This window comes from Onychostruthus taczanowskii, unplaced genomic scaffold (assembly GCF_017590055.1).
Source record: "Onychostruthus taczanowskii isolate IOZ18803 unplaced genomic scaffold, ASM1759005v1 scaffold119, whole genome shotgun sequence".
Taxonomy (NCBI): Eukaryota; Metazoa; Chordata; class Aves; order Passeriformes; family Passeridae; genus Onychostruthus; species Onychostruthus taczanowskii.
The window spans coordinates 1002088-1017167 of record NW_024498340.1 but is presented as its reverse complement, the minus strand read 5'-3'; the positions used below and the strand labels follow the sequence as shown (position 1 = coordinate 1017167).

Genomic DNA, 15080 nt, shown 5'->3' with positions numbered 1-15080 from the left:
GAAAAATGATGCAAGTAGTATCACTGTGTGTTTGCTGAAGCTTCTCCCAGCTGTGTGAAACAGAATGAAATAGCTGCTCACTGCTGGGGTAACTGTCCTTACAACTATCATATAGAGGATATTTTCATCTCACCAGTTTACAGAGCTTCTTAGTAATATAGGCAATAGAAATCATTGCCTAGACCTTTTTTCCTGGTTTTAAAGGGTGAGTGTCCTAGGTAATAAGCTGTTTAACTTCAATATTATTATGAATACTAATGTGGACTACTTCTTTCAGCAGAGAACACTAAATTCTATTGCCACATTTTTAAAAGTTCTGAAATCAGTTTTAAGGTGGTGAAAGAGCCTTCATGGGTCTGACATTTGCCTTTGAAAATAACTTTCAAATTTAAAAAAATCCAGGTGAAGATTTATTCCTTGTCCAAAAAGATGCCTGAATGTTTATTCAGACAGTGCTCATTGTGCTTCAAGCTGTTAAACCTACTTTACAAAGCCTGTATAAGTGAAGTAACAAATCTCTTTCTGGATTTAGCATTGTCTTAGTTTCTTTAGTTTGGTGTTATTTATTGCATATGCATTCTGCATGGTTGGCTTTTCTCTCATTTCCACTGACATCTTGGGCAGAATTTTATTGATTTAAAGCTAAAAGAGTGTCAAAATAATCAACTTGAAGTCCTTTTCTACCTGCATAATGAAGCTGAAAGTAAGTATGAACTTTCTTACAAGCTCTCTAATGCACAATGAATCTTCTGAAAAACCTGGGCCCCAAAAGACAAAAAGAAATGTGCAGCAGAAGATAGGGATGCATGACAGGAAAGCATCTGTTATTTGAGGCAAACTGAATATCTCCTCCTTTGTTTAAAAGTGATGTGAATGACCACAGCAAAATAGATGACCCCTGCAAGATTTTGAGTCTCTTCTTGAGAGAAGATTGTACCTCTGGAAGACAATTTTATTTAAATGCTCCAGTTGCTTATATTTATAGATATAAAATACATGTTATCGGTTTGATTGTTTGTTTATGTTATAAATATTTTGCTTCTCACCTATTTCTACTTTTCTCTTGTGTTTTGTAGCTGATTCAAACAGTGAGTGCCATCGACAGGGATGACCCACAGGAGGGTCAGCACTTCTACTACAGCCTGGCTCCAGAGGCAGCCAACAACCCAAACTTTACTCTGAGGGACAATCAAGGTAATCAGAGTGGACACAGACAGTTAGCTACTCTAATTTCTAATGCCTGAGTTGGACTTGAGAAGCTGTGACTTACAGTGGGTGATAAGACTGCCATTTCAAATAATACCAAGTGACACCTGCTCCTTAAAGGCAATAATAAAATGACATATTACTTAATACACTTGAAGGTTATATGATATTTTCTTCTCTATAAATATTCTCTAGCAATGGGCCCCTTTTTCTTTTTCGAGGAAATGTGCCAGTGTTTTGTGCAAATTCAGGTCTTTTGGTCAGGCTGCAGGCATCTCGGATTATCAGAGTGGAAATTGCATTTGCTCAAAAGGAGATGCTTAAGGGTAGGATAGTAACTGGAACTAGAAGACAAATCTGAAGGGAATTACATTGCTCTTTTTTTCTTTTTTTTTTTATTTTTACTCTTCATGTTTTCTCCCAGGCACAGAAAAAAGGAAGGTTTTTGTACTGTTCCAGTCTTTTCCCCCAAGCACTTTCTTCTTTCTCCTTGCACATCCTCATTTCCCTAGAGAAAGAGGGAAGTAGGGAGGACTTGCAGAGCCTTGGGGAGGTAACTTGGTGTACAGCTAAAGGTCTGTGTAAGATGACCTAAGTAGAAACTGAAACACCAGTTTCTGGCATTTGAGCATTCTAACCAGTGGAATTTGATTGCTTTGGGAAATCTTTGGTGGTTTTGGAGCCTGCAGGAAAGTCCTGCCATAGCAGGCCTCTGCATGACTGCTGTGATAGATGATCTCCATGGGCAGACAAAGTCTAAAATTAGGTCCACACCAGCCTTCATTAGGAAAGAGGGACGACCTTGAGTGATCTGGTGTAGAGCTTGGAAAGTCTTGAGGGGCTGGGTTTCAGTATAAGTTTAGTGTGTAAAGTACCACGAATCAGCAAGCAATTTCAGATTAAATGGGGAGAAAGACTGGCCACCTGCAGCATCTATGGCCAGCCTCCAAGCCCAGCCTTGCTCCCACACATGCCTGCTTGTCACACTAACTTCCATAAGCCCCTGTCTGGGCCTCTCCAGGCACATGAAAGAGCAACAGAAAGGTTTATAAAGAATCCCATACATTCACTAACCAAACATGTCTTAAAACATGGTACTTGCACTGTCGGGAGCTCTCCTCCACAGCATGCTAATGCTCTTTCATCCTAAAAGCATTTTTTCTATAGTGTCCCTGAAGACTCCCCACACAATTTCTTACATTTTTATCCCCTTCTTTCTCTCCTTGTCTTTTTTATTTGTGAGTATATATTGCCAAAATAAATGAACAAATATAACACAACTATTGCTAAAGCATTTGGCAAAGCAAGCTCATTTCATCCTCAAGGCATTGTTCGAAAAAAAGAAATTTGCAAAACTCCCAGCATCAGATGCACTTTTTCTGTCTCAGGCCATACTTGCAATAATTTATAGTGACAGGAGTGACTGAATGGCTGTGCCTCCCACTCTCTATAAAATATCAGTTTTCCATATTTATATACAAGAAGCTTAGGGTACTATTAGTTACTAATTTGAAATAAAAATGTTAAGTATCAAACCACTGACTATTTGAATGATTCACATAGTAAACCATAGCATAAGAAGAATATTAAGCTATTAGAGAGCACCCAAAGGAGGGCCATGAGGATGGTGAAAGGTTTTAGGGGAAGCTGTACAGGGTGCAGCTGGGGTCACCTGGTCTGTTTATCCTGGAATTGACTGAGGGAAGACCTCATTGCAGTCTATAATTTCCTTGTGAGGGGAAGCAGAGGGACAGGTACTGATCTCTTCTCTCTGGTGACCAGTGACAGGACTTGACAAAACAGCATGAGACTAAAAGTCAGGGAAGGTTTAGGTTGGATATGAGGAAGAGGTTTTTCTCCCAGAGGCTGTATGAGCACTGGAAAGGCTCCCCGGGGACGTGGTCACAGCACCAAACCTGTCTCAGTTCAAGAAGCACTTGGGAAAAGCTCTCAGGCACACAGTGTGACTCTTGGTATATCCTGTGCAGGGCCAGGAGCTGGACTCAATTATCCTGAAGGGTCCCTTACAACACAGCATATTCTATGATTCTATGATTAAGGGTTTATTTACTGCCTCAGCAATTTGGAGAGCAGTAGTTATTTCAGTAAAAATAATTTATGCTTATATTTTCATCTAGGGGCCACTAAGAGCTATATAAATCATGTAACTTGGACACAGAGGGGGTAGCTACACTGTTTATCACAGGGTGGCTAGACAAGAAACAGAACACACTTTGCTAGTCACAGCCTGTGCCCATAAACACGAGCCAGGAATGCTTCCCAGGCTGCGGGAAGGCGCTGTGAAGATTAGCAATTGTGCTGATTACTTGGTTGTCCAATACAGCAGTAAGAGAAACTGCAAGACGCGTAGCTTTCTTGGCAACAATTAAAACCTTGATTTATACTGAGCAACAGATAGATCACTGTTTGCATTCTGATGAGCTGTTTTACTTTTTTTTTTGGCCCTTGTAATTTTAGTCTCTGAGAACTTCTTCAGTCTATTCATTCTTTGCATATCTTCAGAAGACAGAGAAATCCTATTGTTCTCCTTTATAGATGGGAATCTGGGGCAAGGAGAAATTAAGCTACTTACATGCTGGGTTCTCTTTGAGTTCCGTAAAATCTGTGAGAAATAGACATGTTAAGTAGCTGCAACAATCTGGGCACAAATGGTTTTCTCAAGGCCTTATAGGATAAATGTGATGAAGCAGGGAATTGAGTTGGAGTCTCCCATCTCTTTGGTGTCTGCTGTAGAGCACTGGCAAGCCATCCTCCTTCCAACTTCTTCCAGGTGAGACTAGGCTGGGAATAACTTAGAAAGAGAGGCTTGCTGTAGGAATGAGCAACAAAATAAACTTACTGCATCTATAGATTAAACTGTGAGCTGATCTTCGGTTGACCCGTAATCACCACCCTCCATCTTTGGGAACCAGGAAGGGTTGAAGACAGAAGCCTTTTATAATAGGTGCTGAATCAAGACCTGTCATACCACCACCAGGCCTGGTGTCCTGGCAATCCTTTGCATTACAATTAAATTTGTCCTGAGAAAATTTTTTAGCTATTTCTGCTTTCCCTAAATCTGTGGTCTACTTCACACATGTAAGCAGTGAGCTGAAAATCCTCAAGGAAAGATGTGACTCTTTCCCCAACCCAGTCATGTCTAGATTGCCTGCTTCCTTGTGTTCCTTCTCCCACTCCTGGTGGAATATTTCTTTATATTACTCCTAGCTCTTCATAATTACTGCAATCAGTTTTTAAAGTCTAACAGAATTGTCAGGCTAACCATCCCCAGTTCTTCTGCAGGTGCATGCAGAAAGAAACCAAGCCTTTCTTGTAAGAAGAGCAGTGGTTATTAGCTCTGATCTCAAGGTTGGGACCTACACAGTGGTTAATTCCCCTGACCTCTCCAGAGAGGTACATCATTTCTGGTGAGGCAAAAACTGCAGGAAAATGGTGCTCCATGGCTTGTTCTCACGACCACATGAAGACACCAGCCTGCACACATATGGGAAGTTCAGTTTTCACACAAATGGAACCAGCCATGCTGCAATCTTCAGCATCTCTACTCAGCGCTGGAGCTAAGGGCTGCCATCCAGCCTCTACGAGCCAAAGGTGCTGTGCTGGAAGCTGAGAGAAAAATATTGTGCATTCTTATCAAGCCTGCTCTTTTTTTTTTTAACATAATAGGGCTTTCATGTCCTCACAAGCCCTCTGCTCTTGATAGCTGGGGCTTAGCAGATATCAAATTTGGAATAAAATTGTGTATTCCAGTTTCTGCCATGCTACATCATATTCCAGCACATCCTTCACACTGTGCTAGCACGTCAAATCACACTGGCTTTTGATGAGTCACACAACAAGCTTTGGCACCAATGTATTTCAGTTGCAGAGTAACAATTCTTAACAGGTAGAATAATTCTTTAGGGATGATTTGGATGCCTGCCTAGGACAAAGCAAAATGAAACAAAAGGCCCAGAATCTAATGCTGGGAGTTACAATGAGAATTTAATTACCAAGAACGTTTAAGACCTGGATGATATGGTCAGGCCATCACAGCAGAAGGTATATATACATATATATCTTTCAATATTAGATTATAGAAACTTGGTTTTGGCCTGAAAAAAGAATGGTTAAAAACCCTTGAGATCTCTCACTAGCTGATTTTGCACAGCTTCTGTCAGGTTCACTGCCTGTGACTTCTTTTGCAGGCAAAGTATGACCAGCTCAGAATAATTAATCTTTTTTTCCCTCACAAAGAGCAATTTTCGTGAAATGAAGGTTTGCTGTCACCTGAATAGAAGTTTGTGACTTCTATTGTAAGTCAGTTTAAACAAAGTGAATCTCTCACCCAGGAAAGAGAAATACATCTAAATTACTCCAGTTAGGGTGACTCAAACATTTTCATTGACACAGCATAAAGGCAGGCACTTTGCTACTTTCTGCCTTTGGGCTGCTTTTCCTCATGCCAAAATTGGCCCAGTGATGAAAAGATGTGATATGAATAGCTGTGGAGCACATATAGAGGGCACATAAACAGCCCAAGACAGAGAAAGCACTTGTATGTTCCCCAGGAGAGAGAAGGGGAAGGTTTGAGTAGGCAAGAGCTCCTGTCCACAGCACTCCCTTTGCCCAGGAGCCACAGGAAACACAGAGGTACTGCTCTCTGATGAGTTTTGGGACACATTCCTGAATCATGGAATTTAAGTTGAAAAAGGCCTCGAAAATCATTGAGTCCAACTGTTAATCTAATACTGCCAAGTCCCCCACTATACCGTGGCTCTAAGTGCCCCATCTACACATCTTTTGAATGTCCCCAGAGATGGTGACTCAAACACTTCCCTGGACAGCCTTTTCCAATGCCTGACAATCCATTCAGTGAAGAAATTTTTCCTAATATCCAAGCCTCCCCTGGCACAACTTGAGACCATTTCCTCTTGTCCTATTGTTTTTTCCTAGGAAGAGACCTACCTATGTCTGTCCATACCCACTGCACATACTCAGAGCTGCATTGTATGTCAAAGGTGAAATCAGTAAGCACTGACACATAATCAGTTTTAAGCAACTTTAAGCAATTTAAGCAAATTTCATCTTGCACCTGGTGGTTTTTCCTCAAAGCTCCAGCTCTTGAGACCACACGATTTAACAAGACACTACAATTTCACTATATATTTGCATGCAGACATGCAGCACACTTCAGAATTGTATGGTTTTGGAGTAAAAGCTTGAAATGTCATTGACGTGCAAGAAAAAAGACCCTGAGATTCTTTTTAAAAACATGTCACAAATTTAAATTACTCTCACAAACTGTGGAACCTGCCATCTCACTACTTAGGTGTGCCTGTGCTCTCTGATGGCATAAGATTAGAAGCACAGAGTTTGTAACTTGGGCCATAGTTTAAGTCCAGGAGACAAGTTTGGTTAGTCAAGCTTGTGTTTGCCTATATTCCATAGTTGGCTATATATGAAGCTCCCGACTTCCCTTCAAAAAGCCATCAAATCATTTTTGGTGTCCAGAATACAGCAGATCATATAGCTGAATTTATCTGCATGTAACCTGAGTCTCTACGCTGAAAAAAAATCACCCAAGATTTAAATCTTAGCAGTGAATGGACAGAGCAATAATAAGGAAATTGAACACTTCTATGTTAATATTTTAGGTTTTTTCAGAGTCTACTTGTGATCAGAAGGTTTCTTGCCTTTTCCAGGAAGCAGTCCCATTGTGCCAATCCACCTGGGACAGCTGATGAGCATCCTGCATTTTCAAGCACAGCAAATGTACATTAGTAACAACCTGGAGATGCAGATGGCCAGACTGTGTGACCTCTTTTGAACCAAGGGAATAGGAAATAAAACTAAGTAGTAAAAGAAACTGCATGAAGATCATTTCCCAAAAAATGCCACAGCATCAGTGCACAGAATCAGAGCTTCTAGGTTTGCCAAAGAGAAAAAGTACCTGTGTTCCCCAGTAATCTTTCCTGGCCCTAGCAGACCTGTTTGTAAGAAAGGACAATTTTTATACAAGTTCCTTTATTCTCTTTGGTCAGCAGATTACACTGAAGACATTCAGTCCTGCACTTTCTAAGGCTACAAGGCTCAAATTCAGTACTGAAAAAAATCAACACTCATCTCCAAGGACTTTTGCTTTGGCATCCTGAGATGAGAATTGAGAACAAGTTCCTGAACCCATTTTTCACTTTTTTTACACTTTTTTAAATTAGGAAACTTGGTGCACATACTGAGGAATTTGAGGGAGGAGATAGACAGGAATTCAAACGCCACTGGTAAATGTTGACATTTAAAAAAGCATGTTGAATATGAAGGAAATAGCCCCAAAGGCAGGAATTTCCCTTGAAATGGCCAACAGCAACTGACTGTTAGGTCACTCTTTTGCTATTTTTGTCAGCAGCATTATTTTGATTCCTTTTGATTTTAGTTCTTATAAAAAACAAGCAGTCACACTAAATGAAGCAGAATGGTCAAATCAAAGCAGAATAATTCTGACAATGATACAAAACATTCTGGCTTTTTGCCATGGCAGAAGTACTAAAGAAATTGCATGTACTTCACAGAAAAGAAATGTTTAGTTGCAAATTTTCAACTCTCTGCTGCTTTGGGATAGCAAGCTGGGTTTTCTGCTTTGTCCCCTTGTTGTCTCAAGCAGATGATCATGCCACGCATCAAAAACCACAGAGTACCATAACATGCCCACAAAGGTTATATGCCAGCATCTCCAAAATGGTGGCAGCATCTGAGACCTAGAAGAGCTGCTGAGCATATGCAAACAGGAACAACAAATTGTCTTCAATTGCTCATTTCTGTCTTGCTCTTTGAAAGCTCTCCTAGCTAAATCTGAACACTATGAGTTTGCTCTGGGCATCTTGTATCAGAAGGGGTAAAGGTAACTCCTAAGTTGTGTATACCTCTCAGGTTTGGATCTATGGCCCGAGAAGATACTGGAAGAGGGGGAGGAGAACCAAAATTATTAGTGATGAACTGATTTAAAAAAATTATTAGTGATGAACTGATTTTAAAAAAGAGAAGAAAAAATGGATGTGGGTCTAAGGCTGATTTTTTTAACATTCTTTCTCTGCTGAATGTATTTGCTATGCATATAAGCTGTTCTCTCCGTTTTTTTCCTCTCCTAGATAATACAGCGTGGATTTTGACAAGGCGCTCTGGCTTCAGACAAAACGAGCAGAACACCTTTTACCTGCCCATCCTGATCAGCGACAATGGGCGCCCGGTGCTGAGCAGCACAGGCACACTGACCGTGCATGTGTGCAGCTGCGATGACGAGGGCATGGTGATGTCCTGCAACGCCGAGGCCTACGTGCTCCCTGTCAGCCTAAGCCGAGGGGCGCTCATTGCCATCCTCGCCTGCATCTTTGTCCTGCTGGGTAAAGCTTTCACTTCTTCCTGGGAGGGACAGACTTTTCGGTTCTGGCCAGGGTGCTGATCCACCAAAGGTGTAGGACCCAAACACACCCACACCCACACATCCACACATCTGTGTTTTCATGTACATGTAGATTCATGCATGCCTAAAAGGCCAATTCAAGGACCGCATGGTGTAGTCAGCTGCATATGGCTTCAGGATCTGGACTGTAGGAATGGGGGAAAAATATGGCCTACAAATATTTCTGCCAGATGCTCAAAGTGCTACGGTGTCTGATATGGCCATGCTTTCCTGCAAGGGTAGGGCAGTGGGAAGTATTGAGAGCTGTGGCTTGGGGCAGGTTAGTTTCTCATCCTGATCCACAGGAAACAGTAATCGTAAGCCTAGTTCCATTTCTTGTCTTTCTCTTGGAGAGAGATATCCCCACCTCCATCCCTTTTCCTTGAGACTGTGCATTTAAATGGTGCCTATGCTGCAGTAAAGGGGCTGAGGGTCTTGCATGAGTTCTGTCTCCACAATTAAATTTCATGCTTTCCTTGCCCAGACATCCTTTGTTCCCTGTTAGCTGTTGGTATCAAAAGAACTTCAGTTCCCTTGTTCACGCTCTCAAATCATGCAATACTAGTTCAAAACACACATTCTCTGAAATTTCAGGGGACCCAGTTTGAGGAACAGTGTAGTAAGATGCAGGAAAAATTCTTTAAAAGTGCCTCAATTCTGGCTCTTCAAAGGAGCCTAGATACATCAGCTCGAAATTTCAGTATCCAAAATCTTTGCTGAGTTCTAACTCTGGAAATAGTCACCAAGTGATGGCACATTTTCAATAGCAAAGGGCTCTGGTGCCTGTATTACCACTTCTCCCCATGCTAATAAGCACAGTGAGGGCGAGGAGCACCAGCACTGCAGCATTGCAGGAGGCTTGCAGATAAACAAAAAATTCCTTACAGCAGACTAAGGGGCTAGCTCTGCATTTTGCTGTGTAGACGGACATATCACCATGGTGCCTTAGGACCATCCATCTCTGTCACATGCAGTGGCCAGCCTGAGACGCATCCCCAAAGCAGGCTGCAAAACCCAGGCACAGAGCAGAAAACAAAATATCTCTATGGCACTATGCTGCTGCAGATAAACTGTTACTGACCTCTGAGCTGGCTAGCTTAAAAGTGGCAAGCACCACTGGATATACACGTCCTAAGTGTCACCAGGAGCTAAGAATTCAGATGAGAAAGGGGACACATTAGCAGGACCTCAAGCTACCAGTTTTAACTGGGGAGTGAGAGAGAAAGAGATTTCTACATCCCCCAGCTTGCAAACACCACAGGTTTTTAAATCCAAGGGGCTAGTTGGGCTCACCCAGGGGAAAGCAGGGCAGAGGAAAGTCTAAAGCCCTGGCAAAATCTGTGTCCTTGCTGACAGCCCCCTGTCTTGCTTGGCTCCCACAGTGTTGGTGCTCCTCATCCTCTCCATGCGGCGCCAGCGGAAGCAGCCATACATCATCGACGAGGAGGAGAACATCCATGAGAACATCGTCAGGTATGATGACGAGGGCGGCGGGGAGGAGGACACGGAGGCCTTCGACATCGCTGCCATGTGGAACCCACGGGAGGCCCAGCTGGTGGTGAAGAACCGGCAGGACATGCTCCCTGAAATAGAGAGCCTCTCCCGATACGTGCCTCAGGCGTGCGTCATGGACAACAACGTCCACAACTACGTGCTCGCCAAGCTGTACGAAGCTGACATGGACCTGTGGGCGCCTCCCTTCGACTCCCTCCAGACCTACATGTTTGAAGGGAACGGCTCTGTGGCGGAGTCGCTCAGCTCCTTACAGTCCGTGACGACAGACTCAGACCAGAGCTACGACTACCTGACGGACTGGGGGCCGCGCTTCAAGAAGCTGGCTGAGATGTACGGGGCCACAGACAGCAGCGGGGCTCTGTGGTAACAGAAGAGGAATGGCAGAGGGCTTTCCATGTGAAACGGTGTCCAGTTCGGTCCATTCTCATCAGATGCTTCCGTGGACTTGGGTGAGGCCTCATAAAAAAATAGCAATACAGTGCTTGGATGAGAATGGGGAGAAGGGTGTGAATGAAAGTCTCTCTGGATCAGCTTTACTCAGTTAAATTAAGTCACATTTTGAAACTATGAGAAACAGAATGAAGAAAGTTTTTTCCTGGTTCTTACAGCAAAATTGGAGAGCTCCACAGCATTGCGCTCTCTCTCTCTCTCTCTCTTCCTTTCTCTCCCCTTTGTACACGGCAGCTTACTGAGCTCTATACATCAGGGTTCAAAGATCTATAAACTCCAACTGTAATCTCCAACTCACTGAGAAGTTGTCACCATAGAAGAGTTGCTTCCCACTGGTCATTTCTTTCCCCATTAAAACAGAAAAGAATTGCTTGCTAACAAGAGAAAAAATCCACAAAGCAGAAAATTGAAACCAGAGGGCTCCTTGTAAACTAAACTCCTCCTTCTGTTGCTAACAGAGCTCTTTTTTAATCCTTTAGAAACAAGGCTGAGGTTGGGGGTTTTTTTCCACGTGACTGAGAGGGCTGGGGAAGAGGCTTTGAATTTCTGCTCTAGTTTAGTGGCTGATCTGTGAGTCACTGGCGTTAACACTAATCCATCTCCTATCAAGTTTGTGTAAATTTATTCTTGACTCTTTAAAACCATGACTCTGCTAAACTGCTCAGAACAAAACCAGAAAATCTGCCTCTTTTGCACTGTAGATGTCTCTTCCATGTGCCAAATGTGAAGATTAGATTCTACCAATGAAAGCCAAATAAATTTTAAAATAAGAAAAAGCTATATTTGGTAACTACATGGGTTAGATGGGCTTTCCTAATCTGTGTGAGGTCAATCCAAGGGATGTTTACATACTGTAGATAACCTACTTGAACAAATGCAGTATTATAGACGAATAAATGGATGTAAGAAAATTACATGTATAAGTTTTGTATATTTGTTAATTTTGGTAATAAATATGATGTACTGCATCCAGTACAGTACCTTAGCACCTCTTTTAATAAAAGTTAAACAGAAGGAAAGTCTGATGGCAATTTATTGACTACTTTTCACACAGCAGTTAGAGCTTATCTACAGCTTGACATGCCTTGAGCATCAAGAAAAAATGTTTCATCAGCATTGTGTCAAGGAGACAAGGCTTCAGTTTGCAGAATCCAGCAGATTGTCTGCTTCTTTTATCATTGTTCACTTGGACATTGCCCTTAGCATTGAATCAGCCCAAGTACAGCCCACCAGACTAGTTACTTTTCTAATCTAATCATGCTGAAGTCAAAAAAAAGTCTTGCCTGATTTTTTTGAAACATTAAGGCTGGGGCATTGGTAGGCTTGGAAAACAGTTACACATCCCTGACAGTTACACATGCCTTCAGAGCCATGACAGACTAAGATAAAATATCTATTTATTCTCACTCTGCAGTCAATTTTGCTCCTGGGTTGTCTCTTGTTTGCGTGTGTTAATGTGAAGAGCTAGGGAAATTACACTAGCACAAGTTTCATGGAAAGTGGCAAAAGGCCTCTGAAAGCAAAACAGTCTGCAATGGAATTTGCATTTTTATTTCTTGCTAAGGACTCTCTACCCCTCCAGTTGCCCAAAAAATAGATGTGCACACATAACCACCCAGTCTCCACACTTTTACTATGGGCATGCCATGCTCAGTTCCTGTTGCAGACGTGCACAAAACATTGCAGTCTCTCCTTTACTAATCTTAGGTTGTACCAATTTAAGGCAGGCACCTTGTTTCCATAGACTCATAAAATGTCATGCATCCCTAGAGAGCCATGCACCCACCAAGGAAGAAAGGTTTTAGTGACTTCTTGCTTGTTAATCTGATGTGATGAAAATCTGGGCCTTCACAAACATAATATGCCAAGGTTCTGCTTCTCAGCTGAACATGATTTATACCATTACAGAAAGAGAACTGATAATTATTTGATAGTGATTCTTTTACTCATACCGTAGCACTCACCCTCACATGTCATATTGATTTTAAAACATTCAACTAGAACTGCATCCATCCTGATCAAGGAAGTATTCTAAAGGACACAAAGCTGCTGTTGACAGTCTGAGAGCTTCCTTGCCTCCTGCCACCGCAGATACCACAGAACACAGGCAGGAGGACATCTATTCCACGACTTCCCTGTCTGATCTAAACATTAGTTTTACATATTTTAAGCAGATGCCTCTTTCTTCTTAAAGTCCCAGCTGTTAAAGCTCTGTAACCTTTCTAGGCAGTCTTTCTAGGCATCAGTACACTCATTGCTGAAAGCCTTCCAGGGGAAGTATAAGGCATGTACCCTTTGCCATATAAGCTTGCAATGCACATAGATGACCTTGTCCCTCCACAGAGCTATGATTTGGTATTTTCAGACCATTACTGTCTCTCCCAGTAGTCACAGTCTACAGTAACAAAAAAAGCCTCTAGATTGTTCTTCATATCTTGATTCCATGATGGTTTAAATCTCCTATCATAGGCAGAGTGGGAGGATGGGGTGTAAAAGTACAGTCCAGCATCACACAGCCTTCAACCTCCTGCATTTACTGAGAGTTATCCCAGGACGAGCTGCCTCATGGTCTGTTTTGACTCCACAGAAGCCTCCAGATGTGGTCTCTGCAAGACAGGCTGTGCAGCAGTCAGGAGCAGCTTTCCAGGGTGTGTATCCCCCATTATTATGGAAAGACCAGCAGCCCTTTTGCCAGGGGCTTGCACTCATGCCACAGGGGAATTCATAGCCCACCTTCCTAAGTTGCATGTCAGCATTAGGCTCTCTGATTGTCCTCAGGTTTGCCTCAACTTGTGATCACAGTCAATAGCTGCACAGCTTGATGTTGTGACACTTACCAGCTGGTGTTTAGTAGGCACTTGGCAGCCTGGCACCCTTTTTTTCTGTTTTATGGAAGAGGTGACAGTGTTTCTGCAGTCTGTGAAATCTCTATGCCAACAATCAACACTTGCATTTATCACACTGCCACAAACAAAACAGAAGAACCCTCTTGTTTTGCTGATGAGATATGAAAAGGATCCATTTTCAGACACATCAGGGCTCAGCAGGTTCAGAGTAGAAGAGGAGACTCCAAGCCCAAAGGAAATGGGTGGTGCCATGGACTGTCAGTGAAACAAGCACAGGTCCTCAGCCTCATGCTCAAGGGCAGGCCTGGCTGTGTGCATGAACATTTGCAGCACTACATAAACCTGCTCATGGTTTACAGCCTGCCATGGTGGAGGGACTGGGCTTTGCCAAGCCACCAGAAACCTCCAAGGAACAGTCCCAGTGCATGGCACACCCTCTATCCACTGCCCTGGTGTAAGGGCAGAAACGTCAGAGGGCCAGGACAAGGTCTTATGTGCCCTCACCAGTGTCCCCAGTCCCTTTGTGCTCCAAGACTGGTCTGAGTGCACAGAGCTTTTACCCTATTCATTTTGGTTTGTTCCTCCGATGACATTTTTTCCATGGCTGGCAGTTCTCAGGGAAAAAAAAAAAAAGGACTTACCATCCGGCAACAATCCCCTAGTCTCAGCTGTGACTGCAAATCAGTGGTTCAGAGGAAAGAATAACAGAGCGTGCAAGTCATTTTACTAATTTCAGCCACTTAAAAATTGAGCATATGGTCTAAGCAATCCATCTCAAATCTCTATAACAAACAGAGTTAGACAAAGAGTGATTCATTCTCCCCATCCTGGCCATCTGTATGACGCTATGGCCCCCTGGAGCTGTAAGCCTCTCAGTTAATGGCCAGGCCTCTAGGAATTCATCCCTGCTGCTCAGCCTGGCCCTAGGCATGACATTCCCAAGCCCTCTGCTCTACATTTCGTTTTGCAAGTGGCCATGGACAAACTACAGTCTCTGGTGTTTTCCTTTCCTTTTCCTACCACCCATCTCTACCTTGTCTAGGTAGGTTGCATGACCTGCCACTCTTATTCTGCACTGGTCATCACACCAAGGCTCTGAGTAGCAGTGTTCTTTAAACCATCTGTCAAGGACTCCAGATCTCTTCAGAGCAAAATACAGAACTCAAGAATGCATGAAGAGAGTTAACATCATTATTTCTAGTGTAAATTTTCTTTCAATGCTGCCTTTCATTTGCTGCTGCATTGCCCATTTATCCAGCTTCATTAAGCCCCTCTTGATTTTGTCATTTCTCCTCCAGCATTTATTGCTCTTAATCACTTTATGCTACCATCACATTTGTAGCCTAAAATTCCCTTCTAGACCATTCATTAAAGCCAGTAGTGACACAAATCCTTGGGAGACTCAGAAGTTATATTTTGGTCACCTTGAAATACAATTTATTAGCACATGCCAGTATTTTCCTTGATGCAACTTTCACATCGCACAAGCACAAGCTAGAATCTGCTGTCTGAGCACAGCTCCCAGGAACCATCAAACTGGAAGGATGGATATGTCCCAGAAGTCTGTTCTGCATATGCACCACTTATGTTACTTGTCCTGGCCATGA

The 15080-nt window shown here is 42.7% G+C and overlaps 1 protein-coding gene across 1 annotated transcript in view; it reads left to right on the top strand.

Moving 5' to 3' along the window:
• CDH20 (cadherin 20) overlaps positions 1-11010 on the top strand; it is a 37706-nt gene extending 26696 nt beyond the window's left edge. Inside the window, exons 9-11 of the mRNA XM_041427761.1 lie at positions 1077-1194; positions 8352-8603; positions 10045-11010. Coding sequence (XP_041283695.1) covers positions 1077-1194; positions 8352-8603; positions 10045-10544 — 870 coding nt within the window. The 3' untranslated portion in view covers positions 10545-11010. The remainder of the gene's footprint in view (positions 1-1076; positions 1195-8351; positions 8604-10044) is intronic.
• The last annotated feature ends 4070 nt before the right edge of the window (positions 11011-15080 follow it).